Source organism: Hemibagrus wyckioides, linkage group LG26 (genome assembly GCF_019097595.1).
Source record: "Hemibagrus wyckioides isolate EC202008001 linkage group LG26, SWU_Hwy_1.0, whole genome shotgun sequence".
NCBI classification, from domain to species: Eukaryota; Metazoa; Chordata; class Actinopteri; order Siluriformes; family Bagridae; genus Hemibagrus; species Hemibagrus wyckioides.
Genome location: NC_080735.1, coordinates 14,387,805 through 14,407,140, shown reverse-complemented (window position 1 = coordinate 14,407,140; position 19,336 = coordinate 14,387,805). Strand labels below are relative to the sequence as shown.

The 19,336-nt window shown below is 40.0% G+C and overlaps 1 protein-coding gene across 5 annotated transcripts in view; it reads left to right on the top strand.

Annotated features, from left to right (window-relative positions):
- Positions 1–19,336, top strand: part of dachc (dachshund c) — a 64,381-nt gene that overhangs the window by 23,010 nt on the left and 22,035 nt on the right. For all 5 annotated transcript variants that reach the window (XM_058381005.1, XM_058381003.1, XM_058381004.1 and 2 more), the window contains exons 2-3: positions 4,950–5,065; positions 9,803–9,928. In XM_058381005.1, coding sequence (XP_058236988.1) covers positions 4,950–5,065; positions 9,803–9,928 — 242 coding nt within the window. The remainder of the gene's footprint in view (positions 1–4,949; positions 5,066–9,802; positions 9,929–19,336) is intronic.

Below are 19,336 nucleotides of genomic sequence, written 5' to 3'. Positions count from 1 at the left end.
TGGATGGTTAGAAAGGAGGTCAATGAAGAAATGAGTTTTCGGTAATGAGCATGATTGTTCAGATATCTAGAGTGTGGGACATAAGAGAAAATGTAGTAGAGACACCAAACAGCTAAGGGTTCGAGGTAGGCTTATGGAAATTTGTGTAAATTTCATTGCTCACCCATGGAGTTTTACATTTATTGATTTGCATTTATGTGAGGCAAGCAGAATACAAGGGCAGTCAGAGAGGTGAGAGGCCAAGAGGTGAAGGTCCTGTCATCTTTGTCAGTCTTGGGATTTGAATGCTTGACCTTCTGGTCATCACAATGTAACCTTGAAGACTTTGACTTAAGGCTGTCCTCATTAATAAGGGTAAAGGCACTGAGGGAAAAGTTGCACTTGCTGTAAGAATGGATGTTTTAGGTGTTCCGAGGAATAGAGGAATAGGAGAGAGTAAGGAAAGAGCTGATTAATATGCAGAGTTAATGAAGCAGTGAATAGGAGACAGGTGTGTGTGTGTGTGTGTGTGGGTGGGTGGATGTGTGTTCGCACACACCGGCAGCAAATGCTCATCTAGGACACGTCTCTTCCTGCCACACACAGAAACAACAAATATTATCCAATCAGGTTAACTGCTGCTACGCTTAACTTTGTACGCCGCTCATCACAACACTTTCTACGCTCATTTAGGTCACTTCCTGTTCACCCGAAATAAACAGGAAAACAAATGATTCCTTTTACAATGAGACGAACAGAGCGGATCGCGGTGTTTGTGCTGAACACATGGAAATCCGATCAAATGCAGGTCACTGAATAGGACGGAATGTCTTGTGAAGTGCATAACAATAGAACAGAAACAGAAAATAACTAACTAAATAATACTATTAATATTAATAATAATAATAATGCTGTGTGGCCTGATTGCTGCTAGGTTAACGTACAACTGTAATACCACAGAATCTGAACACTAACCTAGCTAATATTAATGCTGAGAACAATTGTGGTTGCTATAGAAACCGTTTGGCTAATTATCAGCTTGTCAAGTGAAAAGAAAGCCCAGCATCCAGATGTTACCATATCAGAAAACTTATACTACAGCTTCCTTCATTATTAAGCACTTACAATGGAGACTCCTTTCCAGAAAACATCATATCACCAGTTAGAGTTATGAGGCCTTGTGCATGTTATTATTATAGAAATGAGTACATTCATATAAAAGTTGACTCCTGTCAGAGCTGACCGGTGAGAATTGCAATGCAAAACTAAGCTAAGTTCAGAAACCCCCGTCGCGATCCAGCTCGTGTTTAACTCTGACAAATGTGAGCTAGTTCGCAAGCACTTATCTAGCTATTTGGAATCGCAGGAGGGCACGTGGGTGGATCCCATTAGCATATTTATGCATATTCATAGACGCTCGCATTTTTGATGCGGCTAAAGGCGTAGGCTGTTTTTTAACCGCATTAAAACATATTAAATAGTTTATTATTTGACATCAATTATTTAGAATGTTTAAAATGACATGTTCAGGGGTTCTTTAAGATGTGTGCCATCTGTCTTGGCACGGTGACCGTACGAGGAGAGCGCATTTGAAGTGCGAGCAATGCAGAATTGAAAGGTGCATATGGGCGACGGCAGACAGTATTTGCCAGGGGTTTCCAACACAATTAGATTAAGAAGGAACTTGACAGCCTGCTGTTCTCTCTCTCTCTCTCTCTCTCTCTCTCTCTCCGTTGTTTGCCAGGCAGTGGGCAGCCCACAGGGTGTTGTGCCCCCTTTCATACCTTTGTAATTGATGAATTGTGGGGTATGCAAATGAGAATCCATAAATCTTATGAATGACAGCTTAATTTATGGGAGCCTTAATGAATGTGGGATTAGATTTTAATTAAATGTCCTCAAAGGCACCCTGAGTGCTAAGTTACATTTTTGTTCTCTCTCTCTCTCTCTCTCTCTCTCTCTCTCTTTCTTTCTGATGAAATCCCCTGTTTATTGCGTTTTTTTCCCCATCCACACATCAGTCAGATGAACTTTCTACGGCGGTGGCACCGATAAAGATCGTGTCCATTTTGTTAACCAAAGGAGGCACGATTAATACTTTATATTTGCTTTTATTACAGCGAGAATTATATCATCCCTGCCGATCAGGCTTTGCGCTTCCCGGAGCTAGTCATTTGCGTGGCTCGGATTAAAGCCGCATTTAATCTGGTGCCGTCAGTATGGGTTTAATTAAAACGCTGCCCATTAGGAATGATTAAAAATGCCATTAGGTGTCCAGCTCGCTTCTGGAAAGAGGAGCAAGAACAGTGTGTGTGTGTGTGTGTGTGTGTGTGTGGCTGTGTGTGTGTGAGTGAGTGTGTGTGTTGTGAAAGGCCTGTGTTTTTTATTAGCACTGATACAGTAATAACTCCTCATCATTACAGCATTAACAGAAAGTCAAACAGCATCATGTTCTCGGGTTGAATTGATGCAGCGGATATATTTGTGCTGCTAAAATCAGTGTGTGTGTGTGTGTTAGCATAACTGTGGATGTGCTTGTGCTAAAAGGGTTGTCTTGTGAAATATTTCTGGATATGGTAGCATTCATGCTATAATAAGTCACAGCCACATCTGCACTATAGTTTGGTTTCTTCTCAAAACACCCGTCTTTTATTTTTACATTCAGGACCTCAAGATGTAACGTGGGCGATGCTGATTTGCATGTTATTTCCGTACTGCATTGTGATTGGCTCACTGCGTCATATATCATATTGTTCAAGGGTAGAGTACAAATAGTGCGATTCGAGCCGACATTACAACTTTATAAGGCTTGTTCCTCAGGTATAAAACCCGTGAAGCTCATATTTAGCATCGGTGTCCATTAGCATGTTCTCCTCATAGAAACGGTTCTACTTGGATGAAATTAGCATTCGAACATAAAATTGATTTCGGCGATAGCGCCCGCTTGTACTCCCTTGCAGACTGCTTGTCTTTACCTTAAGTATGCTGATAGCTAGCTAATTAACTAGCCTAAGTTAACAGTACATTCAACAACTGTTGAAATGTCGATCATTTTTTTTCCCCTGGTCTTCTTCTTCATCATGTGCCACGTTAAACTTTGACTCACAGATGACAATTTTGCAGGTCAGCAAATGAATATTAATCGGCGGTCTTCTGATGAATATTAATCACCGGGTGCTGGACGTTTTCAGGGGAAAAGTGTTTCTTCTCATAAGTGTAGCTCAGTGCTATAGAAAACAGGACATGGAGGGAAATAGGGGCTGTGTTTGATATCACGATGTGTTTTTTATATATATATATATATAAATATATATAATAATCGACTCATCCTGTTATATGTGCTGCTCTACCTTTTTGGGGATATTCTAAGCTGAGGCAACCTGTGGTTATAAATGAATAGAAATGTTGTGATACTGTACAAGACCGTTCTGTGGTGGTGTGAGTCGGTGGATGGGATGAGGTGAAAGAGCTAAACCTGTCATAATCCTCGCTTACAGTTTAAAAGGTCACTCGCTGCCATTAAGAAAAAGCCATTTTGTTCATTTATTTACTCTCTGCGGCAGACAGATAAAGAAACGGAACAATTAGGGAGCGGCGAGAGGGAGATTTTGAAAGGGCAAATGGTGGAGAGCTTAATATTTTATGAGGGATGATTGGCGCTCGCGGTGGGTGCGCACTCGCTCGCTCGTGTGTGTGTGTGTGTGTATGAGGCGGCGTATGAGCTACAGCCCAGTGTTTGTTAAAAGAAACGACCAAAAAAAAAGAAAGCTACACAGATTTTCACTTACCCAAAATGTAGTTAAGATTGATTCTCTGGCTTTGAGGCTAATAAAGTGGAAAAACTCATGTGGTAAATCCTTACCACTTGTCTTTATTAGCCTCGCTAGTAATGGTGCTTTGAACAGTTTAATATCTAAAACGAAATGAAACACTCTTCCTCCTACTTCACTGCAAGTGTGCTGAGGGATAAAACATGACGGTGTCGTCTTCTTTTTGTTCCTTCTAGATATGTCAGGTGCTCTAAACAACGTATTTGGAGAGGTGTGGCGATGTGTACGATGCTAAACTATGAGATGCTCGTTAAATTTGCCTCTTGGCTGTATGTTGGTAGCTAGCTAGGCAGATTTTTTTTTTTTTTTTTTTTTACCACATGCTTAGAAATATTATCGCTAATTACATTTATTTGCATGGAAACAATGAGACTGCAGCGCTAATTCCTTTGACATCAGAGCCGATCGTTGTCCCGTGTGAAACTGTTAGCTAGCCAGCTAACCTAATTGTCACATCTTTTTTTTTTTTATCTCGTATCCAACAGGCGAGCTATAAATGTGGTGAGTGTGAGTAATGTGAGAAGAAATCCAGGTCACTGCGTTAAGCAGAGAGCTGATCTTGGCGTGTGTAAACTCGAATTCAGATGAAGTGCGTGAATGCCGAGGAGCAGGTAACGAGGCGCACGGTATCAATAATTCATGAGGGAAAAATGGCTGATTGTGGAAAAGGCAGATGAGTCTACTGTGTGATCTAATTACTGGAAAAAGAGAGAGACGGCAGAACGGTGAATGTCCTTGAGAGCATTTACTGACGCTTACTCTGCATCGTGAATCAGTCCAAGTTTCTCTCTCTCTCTCTCTCTCTCTCTCTCTCTCTCTCTCACTCTCTCTCTCTCCCTCTCTTCTGTATAAATGTCTCTTTACACATCATGTCATTTACATATACAATAAATGCCTGGTTTTCTATTTATTCCCAAGACTTTCTTATGATCCTTTAGATCAGGACACTTTATAAAGAACCAGACTGTGCATGTGGGTGAAAATGTGTGTGTGTGTGTGTGTGTGAAGGATGGTATTAACGTGTTCTGCCCTTTGATACACCTGATCCCTTTTGTCCCTGCAGCACAATAGTTTCAGATCGCACTCATAATTCAGTGTGGGCAATTGAATTGAACTAGCTCTGTGTTCTCTGCTTTTCAGCTCCAGACCTGGCCGACCTCCGAAAAGGACCCAGAGTGTGACGTCCCCCGAGAGTCCACACATCCTGCCCCACTCCGTCTCTGGACTCATGTCCTCAGGAATCATGTCTCACACAGGTAGTGCCGAATCAGACACGTTAACAATAGACTTGTGCCCACAACTGGTTACATGATATATCCGTATATTCAATGACACATTGTCTCTACCGCTGCATTCCATTCAGAGCTTTTGGGAAACATTTGCAGCTCCTGATTCCCGTTTAAAAGGTCTCTAAACTTGAAGGCAGCTAAATTCTAGTCACCCGATGAGAGATTGCTGGAACTTTGGAAATAAAACCATTTGTGTTAACGTTATTTTTCCACACTTACTGCTTTATCATGCTTTTACAGAATTACACCAATGTGATTAAGTCGTAATTATCGTCACAAGCCTATCAGACAGAACCTGTACCTCTATATGGAGCTACTACTGACAATCACAGACATTTATTTACGGTGTTATGAAAACTTTCCCGAACCACAGTGAAATGATGCGGGTGTCCGAGGACGGACGCAAGCGGCAGGAATTACATCCTGGATGGATGCCAGTCCATTGCAAGACATCACACACACTCATTCACACACTCATTCACACCTAGGGGCAGATTATTTCCACCAGTCCAGCTACTGGCTTGTTTGGGTTTTTTTTTTTTTTTTGAAGGGAGGCGGGAACCAGAGAATTTGGAGGAAACCCTGAAAAGCATCAAAATCAAGGAGAAGACTAGGACTGAAGCAGGACAGTTTATAGACATAGCATGTCAGCAAAGTACATTATACAGATACAGACCAACTGTTTACATATAAACTGAGTAACAGGTACTACTAGGAAACGTTGACCATATAAGGAAAGTGGTTTGCAAATAGGGATAAATCACGATATATATATATACGAATCGTATGGCGGGTGATTTGGGACAGAATGGGGTCAGACTTGACAGCTAGGCAATTATTGTTGTATAAAAATGTAATATCTGCACACACCTAATGAATGCACTCAGTGAAGAAATCCAAGATAGAGTCCAATTAAGACCTTCCTTCATTTCCCCTTTTCACTGTGTTTCCCAAAGGCAGTCCTCCAGGACCAAGATGTTACACTTTCTGATCTCATGTTGCTAGCATGCCTTGATTAAAATTACCTACCATGTGATAATTAAGTCGTTGAGTTAAATGAGGTGTTTTAGTACAGAAAACATTAAACTGCACGCTAAGTGCTCTAACCCGTGCATCGTACTGGGGTTGTCTGGGTTTTTTAAATTTATTTATTTATTTTTATGTGTGTGTATTTTTTATTCTGTATTAACTTTATTCTTGAACTAGCTCAAGTCTGCTGAAGTACAGCAGAACTTTACAGTATAAACCGCCACCTTTCCCTCCTGGCGCGTCTGTGAAGCTAAACACTCATCTGCTACGACATCTGAGCTGCCCTTGCCTTTGTGTATGTGTGAGTGTGTGAGTGTGTGTGTGTGTGTGAGTGTGTCTGTGAATATGCTCTTTTCCTGCCACTCCTCAAAGAGAGTCCTAGAAAGAGAGGCCCATACATTTGTACTCGTTTGGAAAGAGCAGGTGAGAGAGAGAGACAGAGCGAGAGAGAGAGAGAGCGAGCCAAAGAAAGGTGTGTTGAGGGGGTGGGATCTCTAATGCAGGCAGCCTCAAGTTTTCTTTTATCTTCAACAGAGGTCACACTATCAATGTCAACTATGGAGATGGGAACTCAAAAGCCTCTGGGGGACGGAGGGAGGGAAAAAACAGAGAGAGGAAGATGGAAAGAGGACAGTTTTTTTTCCTTTGAGAGGCTCAAAGAGGGAGAAAGAAGAACGCTTTGATATCGTTCTCTCTGCTGGCTGAATGGGGGCCTTGGCTTTCATGCTCTGATCTTGACATTTTGTGAAAGCATTTGGAGAGCGACTGAGAAAAAACACACACACACACACACACACATACGGTGTCTCCTTTTAACTTGCACATAAATTGTAGACAGTTTCAGTTTGTCTAAATGCCAGGTAGCTAAAAGTAGCAGGACTGCAGTTTAGGCTGGTCTGAGTGTGTGAAATTAAGTTCTCCGGAGTGTTTGGGAAAGTTTTGGCCAAATATACTTTTATTTGACGGGACCATATTTCCCAGATTATATTTATCCTCAGCTAGTGCTGTTTATACAGTGAAGTCACACGTATGTAAGACATTTTGCGTTAATCAAAGGAATGCACGATTGTAGGGATTATACCGTACCTCTGCAATTACATGAACTCAGATCAGGAAATTGTTATGGGAAGTTACCAATTTGGTGAAACTCCAACTTAACGTTTTCTTGAGAGTTTAGGATTATTTCTGTCAGACCAGGTTTTATCTGATAGTACAACAGTTTCCATGTTATACTACAGGGTTTTAGCCTGGTTGTATCGGTTCTCCTTCAACAACTGTACAGAAAAACACATGGCAGACAAAACCACTAAACTCTAGCCAAACTCACACAGTGATCTCAGGCTAAATTATTAGCATAGTCGTAAAAAAGCTACATTACATGTATAATAATAATGATAAAAATAATAATAATGTAGAAGCAAGATTCAAACTTTTCCTCACATCACACAAGTTATATACACCGATCAGCCATAACATTATGAGCACTGAGAGGTGAAGTGAATAAGACTGATGATCTCCTCATCATGGCACCTGTTAGTGGGTGGGATATATTAGGCAGCAAGTCAACATTTTGTCGTCAAAGTTGATGTGTTAGAAGCAGGAAAAATGGACAAGTGTAAGGATTTGAGTGAGATTGACAAGGACCAGATTGTGATGGCTAGACGAATGGATCAGAGCATCTCCAAAACTGCAGCTCCTGTGGGGTGATCCCGGTCTGCAGTGGTCATTATCTATCAAAAGTGATCCAACAGTGGTGAACCGGAGACAGGGTCATGGGCAGCCAAGGCTCATTGATGCACGTGGGGAGTGAAGGCTGGACCATGTGATCCGATCTAACAGACAAGCTACTGTTGCTCAAACTGCTGAAGAAGTTAATGCTGGTTCTGATAGAAAGGTGTCAGTGCATGATGGGTCAGGGCTGTTCTGGCAGCAAAATGGGGACCAACACAATATTAGGCAGGTGGTCATAATGTTATGCCTGGTCTGTGTATAAGGCCAAGTTTTCTGTTTTCCCACTGACAAAATTTTTGGGTCATGACTTTGTTTAACTGTGAGGTGACGTTCTGTACTTATTGTTATTTTGAAATGGTAATGCTTTTCCGGTTGTTGAACCCATCATTCCCACTTTTCTGATGGGATGTGAATCTGATATGAAAACCATCAAGGATCACAAACTTTTGCCCCATACATTATACAAGGTCTATGTAAAAAAGTCGTACTTTACGATAAAAAAACCCCCAGATGAAACGTCATCTGTGTGAAAAAGGAACTAATTCATTTTTCATACTGTCAGTGTTTCATGTAATGAAGAGAAAAGCAGTTCCACGGAGCTGAGTGACAGGAGAAGTGGACAATGTCAAATTAAAATGCCAAAGTGACTAGTCTATTAATATCTACTAGTGCTGTCAAACGACTGGCCCTCCAAGCATTCGCAGTCTGCTCCGAGAACTGCTTTTGTGTCAGTGACATTAAGAATGATTGGGTGGATGAGGATAATCAGTTATATGATATATCACAATTCTTCAGGTGTGAGCAGAACCAGAGCAGCATGCCCCGTATCACACACTCTTAATTACTGTGCACACTATTAGAGTGTTAGGTCTCCACACTGACTGTATATATGTGTGTGTGTGTGTGTAGTTAGTATCATAATTCATTTAGGCCCAGATTAGCATCATATCACTGTCTTGTCCTACTCTCCCCCAAACACAAAGTTCATGAAACAAACTACTGAGAGTTAACACCATGTCTTGAGAGAGAAATTCATAAAGCAGATGCAAAGAGCCAGTGGTCAGTCTTTCTCATGCTCATACGTTTTCCTGTTGGAATATAACCATAGTAACGGCTATCTTTAAGCTAGTATTTGCAGTTTGCTAGTACATATATATATGAAAAGTAGTCACTTTCCTACAGGCTACAGATTTGTAAGTCATAATATCAACAGTTTATAGCTTTCCAGAAAGATTGCTTAGTTACACTCTTTGTATCTTTATACATACACTACGTTGCCAAAAGTTTTGGGACGTCTGCCTTTACATGCACATGAATGTACAGTAATATGGAGTTGTCCTGCCCTTTGCAGCTATAACAGCTTCAACTCTTCTGGGAAGGCTTTCCACAAGGTTTAGGGGTGTGTTCATGGGAATTTTTGACCGTTCCACTAGAAGCGCATTTGTGAGGTCAGGCAGAGAAGGCCTGGCTCGCAGTCTCCGCTGTAATTCATCCCAACCAATGCTTAATGTTAACCAACAACTTGGTGACTTTTCGTCAAGCTTGTAAATATAATGTGCTTGATTAGAAACTTTGTCAAGAGAAGATAAGGGCTATGGTTATACAGTCTTTCCCACCATAGAGATTTATATACTTTGTGTGTTTGCTTTATTACATCTAGCTAACTGTCTTGTCACATGTTAGTGCATCAGCTCTTAGCTAGCACTTTCTGTGATAGACGATCAGCTCATGGGAGTGGACAGATCACAGGAGCTTTTACTTAGCCGGTGGTCTTGCTATGCATTTATCACTTGTCCACCCTTGTACTTTGAACTTATATAGCAATGTAGTAATGTGAGAAGTTTAACTTGTGCTGTCTGTTTCACTTTTTCTTCAACTCAAATTCCTCTCTCTCTCTCTCTCTCTCTCTCTCTCTCTCTCTCTCTCTCTGTGCATGCGGTACAGGTCTGACAGCTGCTACTTTGGCCGAGGCCATGAAGAAGAAGATTAAACTGGAGGTTTTGAACAGTTACCACGCTACTAACAACCATGGCGCAGACCCTGAGAACGGAGACCTCAACTCAGGCATGGGTGAGTCTCACAAAACTTTCCAAACACATCCATGCGTTTCATTTTTTTGCATGTGTAAACATTCTCCGACTGTTGTTTTTAAAGTACAGACTAAATCTGATCAATCTAAATCAGTCGGTGCTGCTGCGAACGGTATGTCTGAAAATACTCCATGTTTAAACAGTCCCGAATACATTCCTGAATTCCTTATTATTATTATTATTATTGTTCTGTTTTTATTAAGATCCCATAAGATATCCTGCCGTTAACCCCTGACTTCTTGGCTAAATAAGGACCAGAAGAATTTTGCATCATCCCCATTTTATCCTGCCTCGGCTTAAAAAAGGAAATATAGCAGCCTTGTGTAGCAGCTAAATATAACATCCTTTATCAAAAAATACGGCTTCCTCTCCTAAAGCCGGCCTGATCCTTTAAACAGATGTCGCGGCTATATAGAAAAACAAAACAGTTTGAAAAAGAACATAAGTCTTCCTAGGAATCACTATTATTATGGAGATTCATGCACCTCTCTGGCAGCGTCTATTATCGTGTTCAATTACACCAGAGGAGGGGAAAAAAAAGAAAAGAAAAGATGGATCTAAGAGACACTTTGAAACGTCTCTTATTTTATGATTCGTAAGCAGATTTAAGGGAGAAAATGCTCAGGAAATGAGGTCATAATCTTTAGCGGGAGAAAGAATAGAAGAACGGGGCCAAGATGTCACAGCGAGAAGGATAAGTGTGAATAAGATTAGCCAGGTTTTACCTATAGATGCTAATGAGGATGGCGCTTTTTATCTTCGGCGGTTTAAAGTGAGGGTAACCTTGAGTGCCGAGTCCTCGCCCAGAGTACTAATAGAGAAAAGCGAGACGTGTATAAGAGGGATGAGTGGAACAGAATAGCAATTTCTTCCTTTCCGAGTCTTCGAGTCCTTCTTGTTTTGGTTGCTGAGTTTTGTGTTATTTTTAGGTACTTGTTTACCTATGTGGGACAAAATGATTTTATTTTATATATTAAGGTTGACAATGTACACGGAACACAAATCCAGTCACGGATAATAAATAATAATAAATAATAAATAATAAATTTAAATAATAAATAATAATAAATAATAAATTCTCACGACGATGAATTATTTTTTTTATCCCAGTGTTGATGTTTTTTTATAAAATAATTACTTATCTGTCTCGAGGGTCTCTTCAAGAGTAAGCTAACAAATTGAATCAAATTGTTGTGGCTAATGCTAGCCAGCAAGTCAGATAGTCTGTCAGATTAGTGTACATCTGTAAAAACCTTCATCCTGACTGTTTGGGATCTTTGCAGGCATTGCTAATAATTTTACTAAGCTTTAAAAATAAACAACAAACAAAGTGCCCAAAACTCAATATTTCATGGCTTAGCAAAAATACAATTTGCTAAACAACACAGATCTTTTAGTAACTCTTCTGTTTCCTGTGTTTGTATATTCTGGGGCCTTCCCGGCATTTACACTCTAAACAAGATGCTATCTCCAGAAAAAAGAAGTGAAAGAATACTGATTGTTAGCGTGATTTTCCATACATTCCCAGCCATGCAGGGACAGATAGAATACACTGAGTATGAACTGATGACTGAATACTGAATATAATTTCCCAATCTAATGGAGGGTAAAAGGTCATTAAAGAAGATTTCTTTCATTTCATTTATTTTCAGAACCTTATTTTTTATTTTATACTGGTTCGGAATGTCATGGATGCAAGGCCTGTCCCAGGAATATTGGGAACAATGTGGGAATAGACCCTGGATGAGACACCATGCATACACATTTGCACAACCTAGCATAGCCAACTGGAGTGTTTTTGGGATTTGGGAGGACCTGGATGAAACCCCTACAGGCATTGGGTGAATATGAAAAAAACAAAGCGTAAGCCAAGCTCGGGATCGATTGAGGAACGTTGGAGAGAAAGCGCTATTGTTAATAGCTTGAAAGCTATTGTTAATTGACGAAATGCACCCTTAATTATTTACCTGCATTAAGTAACAGAACAAGTGATGGACTGTTTTATAATACATCCTGCACTTGCAATAAATGACTTCACAGTGGAACTCTGGCAGTGCTCCAGATATGATTGGTGCCCTGTTTTTAGCAGCCTTGATTGCCAGGATGTGAGCTCATCCTTGGTTAAATAGAGATCCCTTGAACAGCTGTGCCCTCTGAGCAGGAAGTGGAAGACTCTGGACATTTTCAAGCTGTCCTGTCACTGAGGAATGTAGCAAGGAAGTGTCCCTCTTACCCGATTGTGGAAGATGCTAAACAGACAGCTGGGTTTCAGCATTGATAACAGCACCGAGTTGGACTGATATACTGAAGGAAAACAGTGATAAACCTAACACTTAGTGTTTATTTCTTGGCAGAAGCTTTTATCAAAAGAGACATGCAAGTGAAAAAGACATCTATCATCTGTCAGGCTTTAAGCCTTGCTTCCTACACTTGCTCTTTGGTGGTCTTAATCCTGAGATAGTCCATTCTGAAGTGCTTCATTCCGTACCTTTGGTGAAGTGTCCCCCTCTGTAGGGTTAAAGAGTAATAGCTATATGGAATGGACATCATTGTCATTTGTTTAAGATGATTGCACAAATACTGACACTCATGTAAACAAGTGCAAGGGTTGATTTATTCATTTGCTCGTCTACCATCCTATTGGCAATGGACCAAGCTGAAAAGATCAGACTTACCGTTCTCCATTAACAAATTCCAGCTGCTCCAGGAGGATCCCCAGATGTTCCCAAGCCAATTATGGGATGTAGTCCCTGTAGCGGTTCCTGGGGGGCTACCCCAGGGTCTCCGTTAAGTGGCACATGCCTGGATGAGCTCTAGCAGGAGCCATGCAGGGGGAATCCTTAAGAGGTCCTTGAACCAGAGGTCCCCCTTAATTCAAAGGAATGCCAAAGAAAGTAAGCCCAACTATTGTGATGTGACAAACGATTGCCACTGGTACACTGCTTCTTGACAATACATATGGATAAGGACATAGACAGAACATTTTTTAACTGTATCGACTGATATCACCATAAAGAGGAATCAATCTTTCTTGCTGTTCAAGATACAAGATTTGGAACGACCCTGGAATGACCTAGTCCAGATTAGGCTTCAGTTATTTAGGCTTAAGTGTAAAATGTACGTCAATATTTACACTGGGAATTAAGGGTATTCAGAGTCAGGTTCGAAAGAGTTGCAGACATCTCAAAACTATTTTACTCTGGGTCTGTTTTCTCAAGGTGGGTTTTTTTCAATAGCATGCAGACCACCGCCTTTAAAACCAAGTAGTTGACTTTAGGCCTGAAAAATAAAACAAGGATTAAGTATTAGGTACGTTTGAGATCTGCATACCAGAAACACAAAATATCTGTATAAAATCCTCACTACTCACACTTAATAAGTTTAGACTCCAGAGAACTCACAAACCTTGATCACTGCCAAAGAATCTTATCTGCTGAAATACAAGTGCTCACTATCATAGCTACGCTATATTGCCAAAAGTTTTGGGACACCCCTCCAAATCATTGAATTCAGGTGTTGATTTTCAGGGGTTGGGCTCGGCTCCTTAGTTCCCATGAAAGGAACTCTTAATGCTTCAACATAACAAGACATTTTGGACAATTTCATGCTCCAAACTTTGGGGGAACAGTTTGGAGATGACCTATTCCTGTTCCAACACGAAGCAAGGTCCATAAAGACATGGATGAGTGAGTTTGGTGTGGAGGAACTTCACAGAGTTTTGACCTCAACCTGATAGAACACCTTTGGGATGAATTAGAGCGGAGACTGTGAGCCAGGCTTTCTCGTCCAACATCAGTGCCTGACCTCATAAATGCGTTCTAGAGGAATGGTCAAAAATTCCCATAAAGACACTCCTGAACCTTGTAGAAAGCCTTCCCAGAAGAGTTGAAGCTTTTATAGCTGCAAAGGGCAGAACAACTCCATATTACATTCATGTGCATGTAAAGGCAGACGTCCCAAAACTTTTGACAATATAGTGTATCTGTCATATGGGTCGTTAACAATTAACAATGCTTGTTCTGGACTTCAGTGTACTTGGGGGGAAAAAATCTATACTTGGTCCGTTTGAGGAAAACCCTAAAAAATTCTATGTAGTTCCCAACATCAGTGGGCTTCTTATGTCTACAACCTTCTCTAGAACTGTGGATTTCTGAACTTCTTGATAAGGGCGTCCTAAATGTAAACGTTTCATCTAAAGCTTTGTAGATGAAGAAGGAACAAGAGTAAATAAAACAGTGAGTAGTATATAAAAGGTGAGAAGAAGAAAAGTAAAGTGGTGAGAAGCAAAGACAAGGAATTAAGTTGGTCTGGATTGAGGTGTGATGTCTCCAGGGTCTTAGCCCTTCACACACACCCACTAGTGTCTTCTCTCTCGTGGGCTTCAGGTGACAGATAAGCGTAACGTTCCTTAAAATTTATAATGGGATTTGATGGAGGGAGAAATAGGATTCCTACAGGACGCTGGGATAATGGGGAAAATCAGCTGATAATAGATGAACGCTTAATGAAGTTGAACAGCCTGGGCGCTCCCCAAACCCCACTTCTTCTCTTTCTCTATTAAATCCTGTCCAACCAGCTGAGAATCAGCAGAAAAGTGGAGTGCATGTGATGATGATGCTCTCCGAGGAGCAGGAGGCGTAGGACGTAGATAACCTCTGAACTGGACTGAGCTTTATGGGTAAATCGTAACATTTTATGGGCAATAAGGAGTTGGAGATGTTTACCTCTAACAGCGTGATGCATTTACATGCTGAAGGGTTTGGACTCAAGCAACAGAGAGGCTGAAATTCCTATTAAAGCTGTACAATTTATTATTTATTTATTTATAATCATATCATTATTTTGTACTTCCCAAAAACTTGAGCTGTTTTGATATATTGTGTCTTCAATGTGATTTTAAAAAGAAACAATTCATTCATTCAGCAAATTTGTGTTTTCTCAGAAAAAAGGGTTCTTTAAAGGTTCTTTAAATGGATCTGTAGTAGGTTCTAGGCCTTACGATGGACTGGCGACCTGTCCAGGGTGTACCCCTGACTTTTGCCCAATGTGTGCTGGGATAGACTCCAGCAGATCCCTGTGACCCTAATTAGGAATAAGGTGGGTATAGAAAATGGATGGATGGATAGTAGGTTCTACATGGAACAGATGAGAGTTCCCCCAGATGAACACTTGAACATGCGAGATTTAGCCTTCAGGGTCAGTCTAGACACTCGAATGTCATATCAGGAGTGTCGAATCTAGGCTTCTGGGTTCTTTGGCTTGTCGTTATATAGGCTTTGTCTGTAGAACCCTAGAACACTTTTTTTTTTTTTTAAAGCTAGGGTCAAACCAAAGTACCAAGGAATGAAACCAAATACTGAGTAAAAGAGCCTTTTTAATAGGAGTGAAAAGTTTTCTTGTTCAGATCAAGGTTCCAAGTAGAACCCTGCTAGAAAGTGAGGAACTTTTAACTATACCACAAACCACTGAGAAACCTCTTTTGTCGAATAGAGTATAACAGGAATGAATAGCAAGTTCACTTGGTTCCATTTATTTTCATGAAACAGCCTTTTTCATGGAAGGCGGACGTATTTACTTCGACTGCATGGGTGTGTTAATAATCTGAATATAGACTGGATCTTCTCTGCATTAGAATGAGTAGGTCTGAGGCTGTCATGATGAATCTGAGGCACAAGAACATGCTGACCTTTAACGAAAAGGTCCGCGCCAGGAGAGCGCCTCAATGTGCAAAGACACTAATACACTGTGTGAATGGCTGGTTATAATTAGAGCAGCAGTATGATGAGTGTGTGTGCCTGTATGAGAGGAAATGTGTGTGTTTAGACACTTTCTAAGCAACTATTAGAACAGGAAGGACAGAGATACAGTATCGACTGGAAACTGGTGAGTGTTTCTGTGGATTGCAGGACAAGAAAAACGAGATTTTATTATTATTTTTTTTCATGACAGCGTAAAACGAGTAATGCACATAAAACATTATACACAATGGAACACACTGTATAATGTATACGTATTGATTCCTGCTTGGACAAAAGTGCTTACTGACCCTTATACACATCATTAAAGTGTATCGTTGAGGTACCAGTAGCAGGGTTTTAGTGAAGTATATCCGGCAAGTACACACCATTGTGATGAGGACAGACCGAGTTTCTGTAAGTTGCTCTAAAGTGTGAATCACAGTGTGTGTGTGTGTGTGTGTGTGTGTGTGTGTGTGTGTGCGCGCGTGTCTACAAGGTTGCACTCGGCAGATGCCCGATGTTCATTGTAAACATGAGTAATCAGGAGCAGCTGCTCAGCTACGCCAACTCTCGATGACTGTGTGTGGCAGCTTCAAAAGAAAGTGTGTGTGTGTGTGTGTGTGTGTGTTTGAGAGCATGTTGCTCAGCCCAAACAAACAGATCTGATATGACACAGAAGCGCTTTATCACACACTGACACTTTTTTTTTTACTTCCACATAATTATTTTCTAAACATATAATATTTCTAATCTGTTGCATATTCGTACCAATAAAAAATATCTAAACATTTTTTTTGTCTACCAAAATTATGATTATGGATGGAAAACCATACATAACCATACATTAAAGGAATACTCCGGGTTCATTTCCATATTTGGTCATGGCTCCGCCCCCTTTGCAGTCTTGGTATTTGGTTTGCTCTCACCTGTTTGTGTTTAGTCTCCCATCATTAGGAAAACTTTTACTTAAATCGTATGGGGCAGCTGTTGAACTTTGCGAACTCACAATTTCTTGAATTTATAATTTATTATGAATTTTTAAGTCTGTATAATACTTTGCAGTGAATCCATATCATTTGTCCTTAAGGAGAGAGGAAGCTTTTATACTGTACGTTAAAAGCATACTAGAATGATGGTTTGGACATGTTCAGAGGAGGGAGAGTGAATATATCGGCAGGAGAATGTTGGACATGGAGCTGCCAGGCAGGAGGCAAAGAGGAAGGCCAAAGAGGAGGTATATGGATGGAATAAATGATAGGATATGAAGCTAGTGTTGAAGATGCAGAATATAGGGATAGGTGGAGAGAGATGAGTCGCTGTGGCCACCCCTGAAGGGAAAAGCCGATAGAAGAAGAAGAAGAAGAAGAAGAAGAAGAAGAAGAAGAGCATCCTGGAATGACATTACAGTTTAACAACTGCTCTTAGACTTCCACTATAATTAAACTTCACTAAACAGATTTTCACAGTTTTTGTCAGTAGAGGAAAAGGTGTGGAAATTCTTGTCTGTTGTGATCACACCTATGCTACAGATGTGTTGGATAGAGATAAGGTCAGAAATGCTCAGTAATTCTTTAAAATGCTATACAACAGTGCAGTAGTGGTGCATATATTGAACGCTATTCATTAAAACCTCCTAATTTGTTAGGTCTCTTTCATTTTCACCGAATGTGTTTCCACTATAAAAAAAAAAGTAAATTATACTATATTGATTTTTTTAACAGCATATTTGAGCATATCTCCTTTACTAATATTAATGGAAAAAAAAACTATTCTAGATTTCCTCATCGCTGTACATTAACATTTCCGTACAGCATCACTCACCTCACTCACCTAACTTTGGTGCCATTGATTATTTTCCCCCCATTTTTAATTCAGTTGCTATTTTCTGCAGGGACGTACGCAGAGCAACAGAGAAATAGGGAATCTAAAATCATTTAATGTAGCGGTATTTTTAAACACACCCTGATCCAAACTGGCATCGGCATTACTGTGTCCTGAGACCTTGTGGAGGCCAAAATGAGATTTTAGTCAAATGAAGTGGAGTTATTTTTATCCACACTCAGTATTTGAAAGGAAATGAGAGCTGATTTGATTGGATATCACATCAGCACATCTAACCACACTATTTATTTATTTATTTATTTATTTATTTATTTATTTATTTATTTATTTTTTATTTATTTATTTGCATGTGTATCTATTTATTTATTTATTTATTTATTTATTTATTTATGCATGTATTTGTTTTTTAATTTTCTTTTATTTATTTATTTGTGTGTGTATTTGTTTATTTATTTATTTATTTATTTATTTATGTGTGTATTTATTTTTTTATTTACACATGTATTTTTTTTATATATGTGTGTATTTATTCATTTATTTATTTATTTGTATATTTCTTTTTTTATTTATTTATGTGTATTTATTTCTTTTTTTATTTATATATATTTATATATATGTATTTATTTATTTATTTATTTATTCTAAATTTATTCTCACTGTTTATTTATTCTATTCTATTTATTTATTTATTTATTTATCCGCCCTTTTTTTTCTTTTTTCTTTTTTTTACAGCTTTTCAATCCCGTCTTACCTTCCACCAAACAATTCTTCCCTTAAAACACTCAATGATTTTGCATGCTGTTTTGGAAATGCACTGTGATCATGCAGATACGAGGCTTTGACTCTACAGGGTTGAGTGGTGTAGAGTGGTGTATTGTAGAGATAAATAATAAGTAATAAGATACTTACAATACCAAAAATTGACGAGTTTAACCCACAAAAAATTCCTCACAAAAAATTCCGCTCTCACCTGGTGGCTTCTCTGTCCCACACAACAAGCAAAACTCCAAAACAACACAATCCACCCGAGTTACACAACCCCCTTTGTTATTTTCTTCACTTCTAACACCCCCCCATCCCCCCCCCCAAGCCGTCGCTTCATGTACCGTGATTATTTCCATAAGGCTAACTCGACATTAAACACACCAAGGCATCATTAATTGCAGCTTAGGGGGAAAAACACACAACACAGGGCTCCTGGTTTTCCATAAATCCCTGCGCTTTACTGTGGGGGACGTGGAAATGGCTCTGGTGTGCGTCCGACCACTACAAAGCCCCCTTTACTAAACTCTCAGACTAAACACCTTCCCAACAGGCACTTACGGGCAGACACACCTTCGTCTGGGAAGTCCATGTGTGTTTTCTAAGGCTCGTCAGGCTGGGACAGGTTTTTAGCTTCTTTTTAAGGGGTATTAGTAGCGAACCTCAAGGATTTGCTTTGCTGCTTGTGTTGAATGGACATGTGGGGAGTCGGGATGATGACGGCGTGTCTGAAGGGCAGCTAATGTGCGCTTGGCGTGTTTGTATTGTTGGATGCTTTAACTTTTGTGGCGCTTTGTGTTTGCTGTCTGTCTGTCTGTTTTCCTCTCCCTCATGCAGGATGGAAGTCATTAAGTTGCGATCACATCTTATCACCCGCTTACACATGCCCTAATCACCAGGTTGTCTTCTCTCTGAAGGCTTTGGATTTTCGTGTGGAAGAGAGAGGGGTTTTTTTTTTTTTTTTGGCTTTACTGGCAGGAGGAAAATGACATGTGGTGGTATTTTTATGAGAAGTCACTGGTGGCCGCGTACAATCTGCTGCACCA